The sequence below is a fragment of the Colossoma macropomum genome, unplaced genomic scaffold, assembly GCF_904425465.1.
Source record: "Colossoma macropomum unplaced genomic scaffold, Colossoma_macropomum, whole genome shotgun sequence".
Lineage (NCBI taxonomy): Eukaryota > Metazoa > Chordata > Actinopteri > Characiformes > Serrasalmidae > Colossoma > Colossoma macropomum.
The window spans coordinates 23198890-23205180 of NW_023494786.1; the positions used below are offsets into that span (position 1 = coordinate 23198890).

The window sequence follows — 6291 nt, forward strand, 5'->3', positions numbered from 1 at the left end:
GTATACATGGTTTATTTTATGATTTTTATTTTCTAGTGAGCACAATTTATTGTCCTTATAGTACTTCATTTTTTGTGGCACAGGAAGCCAGGGGTCCAACGACCTTCAGAGTGATAGTTCCTTTAGAATAGGAACCTTCTAACTGTGGCCTGACAACTGTCTGTTCAGGTGATACAGATTATAATGTCATTAATGAATGAAAGTTAGCACTCCAGTACTGATTCATTACCTTTGCTCTTTGTTTCCTTACTGTCTACACTGGTTTAATAAGATAGACATTGAGAGTTATTGTTCTGATAGCTTTGAAATAGCTGCTTTAGAACAGCTGTGTCTATAAACTTTGCATAATTGAAACCTCCTACTGGATATACATCTGGTAGGAAATGCCATTTGGAGACTTGTTGTGGAAGATTAACCTCCAGGGCGGTTTATGCTGAATAGAGGATAAGAGTTGTCTGAGTGAGCCAAAGAGTATCAGATCTAACAGACAACGTGGCTGTAATCCACATAATTGAGTTGGTTAGATCGTTCAAGTTTTCCAATTTGCTCGATAAGCCCTAATCCACAGTGACCAGAACAAATGCCAAAATAAGGACAGACTGAACTCTAAATCTGGCTGCTTTAAGACTTTAAAAGAGGCGTTCAAACGTCCAAAGCACTCGGTGTTTCTGCAACTGTGAGATGTGCAAGCGGCTCTCTATCTATTGATACTATTAATGCGGATAGGTTGAGACCTACTATGGAAACCCCTCCCCAGCATCGCTTCACATTCAAGATGCAGTTGTTGACTGCATAGTTTTCTCTTTTGGTAAGTATTAAAGGGTTGTGTTCTTGAACATGTTTAATAGACTTCATATATAGTTTAATGCTGGTATGTGCAAATTTTGTCTAATGCACAATGTGTTAGTACCTGTAGGCTTCTACAGCTCATCAGCACCATCTCACTGGACCACGCCTCTTTCAATGGAAAGAAGCTTGTCACAGTGTCTTTTTTAACCACTGTGCAGCTTTGAATGCCTCAGCATGCTTTGTGATGGCTGAACAAGGACCCTGCCCTCTGAACTCAATAAGAAATTGGTCACTTGGTTACATTTTCAGTTGTAGCAGGAAGCACACAGCACAGCTGGGAACTTGAATCCCAATAATAGGACACACTCACCACTACTAAACAGTACTCTTGATGGGTGCACTCTCAGAAGTGTTGGCACATTGTAAGGTATGTATGACACATTTTTAGATGAAAATTAGATATTACGAAAGAGCTGAATTAGAATTATCCCACGTAATAAACCAGCTAACACAGTACATAACATGTATGAGCTATATAATGATAGATAATATAGATAAAATGCCATGTCTGTTAAGGTAAGCATTTCACATTCCACATTGCTGTTGTCGTTTGTCTTTTTGTTGTCTGCATTTCTCTGTAAGTGGGGAGAGTCACTGAGTAAGGTTTACACTTTGAAAAAAATCTCTATCCATTTATATGATCTTCATAATCAATAAAACCTGTAGTATTACAATGGACTAGTATTTATGTTTAAACTGCTCACCTGGGGTCACACGCAACTCAGTCAAGATTTTGTTGAAAGAAATAAAATGTATATGTTGTTTGACATCCTCTGTGAGTTATAGGTGCATTCTGTTAACCCATGCCTTGACACCTGCCTGTAGCCTAATCCTTCCTAATCTGAGACATTAGACTGTGAATTCATAGTCATATAGAAACGTTCATTACGTTCATTACGTACATTGACTCAAGACATAATTATCATAATTATGAGTTTAACATTATGGGTATGTATAAACTGTAATTGCCCACTTGATGAAAGCATGTCTACACAGAGAGTGGCCTAGTTTTATGTTTATTTATTGAGTGATGTTTTTGTTCTTTTAATTTTGTGCCTTTGCTCATCAAAAGGCCCACTTCTCATCTGATCACAAAAAAATGGGTTTACATTCATAAAGATTGTAAAAGGCAATATAAAATACATGCCATATCCTATTTCAAAGTTTCTTTGTTTCCTGTGGAGATGAGTAAGAAATTTAGATTAGAGTTCTTAATCCTTTTTTAAAAAGTTTTACTCAATAATAAAATTAAGGGTATACCATACACTTTTAGAAACTGTAAAAATTTCTGTCTTAACTGCACAGAACCTCAAATGGAAACGTAATCTGTGGATTTAAGTAACTCTAACACCTGCTAATTGCGAAAGGCTCTCAAATAGGAAAGGCCTTTTGCACTGATGACACTGCTGTTCATTTCAGCTTCACCTTAACCTCCATTGACAGATGAGGTCAGGTGTTAAATCGTAAGAGTCACATTAGGTCAACAGGATTGGCCTGAAAAGTGCTGGCACAAGGTAAGAGAAAGGGTCCCTTCTTGACAAAGAGAAGTCTGTTCTAAATTAAAGCTGTGTTGAAATATGGATGTTTAAATCTGAGAATTTCTCACACCACAGCCAGAAATGAAACCTACAAGTAAAAGGGACATAAAAAAGCCTCATGGCCTTTGCCCTTGCTGCCTGGACATATTGTACAGCATGTTTACTGTTGCTGGACAGTCATGGGAAGGAATTACAGACTCAGTCTTTACATCATATTGTCATTGTCCAAAAGTATTTGTATTGGTCTACTCATCTTGAAATTTTCACACTACGTGAAGAGCAGCTGCTGTGCTTGAAGGATGAAAAAATTGTGATGATTTCATATCCAGAAATGTAAAAAATGTATTTATGGCTATAAAATTAAACTAAGATGTTATATTAGCTTATAAATGGGCAAACTTAACGTTACCTACACTTGCCTGCACTTACTGAGCTGTTTTGTGAAATAAAATAAAATATGGAAATCTTTAATTAAGTTCAGGTTCTTGAGAGGAGTTACAGGGCGCTGTGAAAATCCCTCAAATCTCTGCTTAGAAGCTAAACAGTTTGGCGTGTTTCACACCTTCTAATGAAGCTCCATCAGCTTAGCCCTCAATCTGCCACCTCTCAGCATCCTTCCTGATCACTTTTCACTAATCCTCTAAAGTCCCTTAATCAAGGTATAAATGCTGGCATTTGGAGGACACAGAGGCACAAGAGGGCAAGGTGAAAGCAGAGAAAACTTTTTAACCTTTGCTCATACGCCACCAACTCCAGACATGTCAGGTCTGCATGGTTTTGAGGGTGAGAACTTCTACATCCCTATGCATAACCGCACAGGGCTTGTACGCAATCCATTTTTCTACGAACAGTACTATTTAGCAGACCCATGGCAGTTTAAATTGCTGGCTTGCTACATGTTTTTCCTGATATGTTTTGGTTTCCCCATCAACGGCTTGACCCTTTTTGTCACGGCCCAGCACAAGAAGCTCCGACAGCCACTCAATTTCATCCTGGTCAACCTGGCTGTGGCTGGGATGATCATGGTCTGCTTTGGGTTCACCATCACCATCACCTCGGCAATCAACGGCTACTTTTACTTTGGGCCCAAGGGCTGTGCCATTGAGGGGTTCATGGCAACACTTGGAGGTGAGCAGTGTTGAACAGCTATATAGAGTATACATACATGACTGCATATTATTGCTCTTCAGCGTTAACTACATTAGCTGTAATGATGATGTATCTTCCTCAGGTGAAGTGGCTCTCTGGTCGTTAGTGGTGCTGGCTATTGAGAGGTACATTGTGGTCTGCAAGCCCATGGGAAGTTTCAAATTCTCTTCCTCTCATGCAATGGGCGGCATTGCTTTTACCTGGGTCATGGCACTTAGCTGTGCTGCACCCCCTCTTGTTGGATGGTCCAGGTAAGATTTGCCGTTCAGAATTAATAGAATGGAGCTGCCTTTAACAACATTCACGATGGGTTCTTTGGACCCACTTTTAGATCCCTAAAGAACCTTACAATGGACATTTTAACCATTTTTGTAAAGAGTTTAGATGTGAGGGTGGAGCACCTTTTTGTAGTTTAAGGAAACTTCACATAATGTAAAGGTTCCATACCACTTTAATTTTTCTTATAAACATATGCAAGCCAAGTATTGGTGATTAGAACTAATGTGACTAAAAATGATGTTGAAATGAAGAGATTATGCTTTTCTTGCTGAATGAAAACTAAAATAAAAAGTGAAATTGCAAAGCTGGAGCATTTCATTTGTTGTTAAAGTGTTGATTTAAAACATTATAAAAGCCAATTAATTATTCAAATACTTAAATCTGCTCTGCTAAAAAAACAGGTACATTCCTGAGGGGCTGCAGTGCTCGTGTGGACCAGACTACTACACACTCAACCCCAGATACAACAACGAGTCCTATGTCATCTACATGTTCGTCTGTCATTTCATTGTCCCTGTCACTGTCATCTTCTTCACTTATGGACGGCTTGTGTGCACAGTCAAAGCGGTGAGACTACACGCGGTTTTAATAATGTTACATCATGTTTTGTTATTGTATCTATTTTAACAGTTTGCTTACTGTTGATATAAATTTTATTTTTATTGATACCTTTTCCACTCAGACATGTTAAACTGATCACTATTCATGCAAATACTTACTTTAATACACTAGTTTGGAATCACTGTTTTCATTAATATAAAACCAATTTTGTTGCAGGTACATGTACAAAATGAGCATAACATGAAGCTAATATTCTAAATGTCTCTAACAGTTTGAGAGAAGTTGTAAAAATGAAGAAGTTTTTGATTTAAAATAATTGACAAAGCTGTAAAGCTTCGAGAAATATAATAAAGTAAATATTCAGAAAGCCTCATATTTGAAACCAGTAAAGGAAATTTTGCTGATCAAATAGCTGTTCAAAGTAATTTTGTGACAGGAAAGTGCTACTAATAGATAATAACAGTTTATTATTTATTTACATTGACTGTTTTTTCCATATCACAACTTGTTTTCATATCACAACTTCTTGTTCCCCAAATACCTAAAATTGTGAATAAACAATTGGTTGACATTTTGGTGTCTAGTTTATGACACTGTATAACAATCTACACTGTATAAGTTATTATTAAATAACAGTTATTAATATGCAAAGTAATTCCAAACTTTTTGTTAACTTCTTTTTCTTATTTTTCATAAGAGGTTGAATTAATGACCCTGATTTCAACATTCTCTCCAGGCTGCGTCGGCTCAGCAGGACTCCGCCTCCACTCAGAAAGCTGAGAAGGAAGTGACACGTATGGTCATACTGATGGTGGTGGGCTTCCTAGTGGCCTGGACCCCCTACGCTAGTGTTGCTGCCTGGATCTTTTTTAACAAGGGTGCTGCCTTCACTGCCCAGTTCATGGCCATTCCTGCCTTCTTCTCTAAAAGCTCGGCTATTTTCAACCCCATCATATATGTGCTGCTGAACAAACAGGTCAGTCTATCTTCTTATCATACTAACATAGAAATATAAGACTATTCCAGAGATTTTACTCAGCTGTTGCATCTAAACCATGTAGTGACTTGCAAAGAATAATAATAAAGCATATCTACCTGTACTTATTAAAAGAATAGAAACCACATGGATTCAAAACCCACTTTTAATGAAAGCCAGTGGGAAGCAGCTTCATATGGTGGGAAGCAGCTTCATATGGTTCTATTTTCTGTACTTATTAAAACAAAATTAATGCATAGTGGAAGCCAATGGCTAGGTACTGACGTAGCTGCCCTATAGTTTCTCTTATAACGTTTTATGCTACATCATTTAATCATTTAATGTGAATCATGATTTAAATGTGAATTAAAAGTGAAGGGATGAAACTTAGATGTTCCATATTTGTTAACTTGATTTGTTTTTCTTTGTAGTTCCGTAACTGCATGCTGACGACCCTGTTCTGTGGCAAGAACCCCATGGGAGATGATGAGTCCTCAACAGTGTCCACTAAGACAGAAGTGTCCAGCGTGTCCCCAGCATAGAGGACTCTCTCACTTTCCTCACACAAACTCGGTACTCTCGGAACTCTTGGAACTCTTGGAACACTTGGAACGCTTGGAACTTGATTTGCACTTCGTCATTGCTTACATGGACTTCTCAACGTGAGGGTGTACAATACATGTTGACACAGACGTTTCTCTTAATAATGTTCATATTTTCCCTGCTTGTACATCACAGTTTGTTTGCCTCTGTACCAGTCAGTGGCTTACTCAAAAGGGCAGGATGCCAACTTGCTCACATGTAACATTTTTGCTGTTGACGTCAATATATATTTTTATATCTACAAAGCATAAAAAAAGACAAAAAAGAGAGATTGTTCAAAAGTAATAAACATTGCATTTTAAAATGATATGTCTTCTTATTTGGCTGCATATTAAT

General features: G+C 37.8%; 1 protein-coding gene across 1 annotated transcript; it reads left to right on the plus strand.

The window, feature by feature from the left end:
• Positions 1-3145: 3145 nt before the first annotated feature.
• LOC118803894 (green-sensitive opsin-3) lies at positions 3146-5894 on the plus strand. The gene is made up of 5 exons (XM_036564431.1): positions 3146-3515; positions 3619-3787; positions 4217-4382; positions 5113-5352; positions 5784-5894. The coding sequence occupies exons 1-5, from the start codon at positions 3146-3148 to the stop codon at positions 5892-5894; spliced, it is 1056 nt and encodes a 351-aa protein (XP_036420324.1).
• The last annotated feature ends 397 nt before the right edge of the window (positions 5895-6291 follow it).

Excerpts from the sequence above, each read along its gene's own strand:
- LOC118803894 (XM_036564431.1), top strand. The coding sequence starts at position 3,146 with ATGTCAGGTCTGCATGGTTTTGAGGGTGAGAACTTCTACATCCCTATG. Across the intron at positions 3,516-3,618 it reads GTTCATGGCAACACTTGGAG|GTGAAGTGGCTCTCTGGTCG; the intron begins GTGAGCAGTGTT and ends TATCTTCCTCAG. Across the intron at positions 4,383-5,112 it reads TTGTGTGCACAGTCAAAGCG|GCTGCGTCGGCTCAGCAGGA; the intron begins GTGAGACTACAC and ends CATTCTCTCCAG.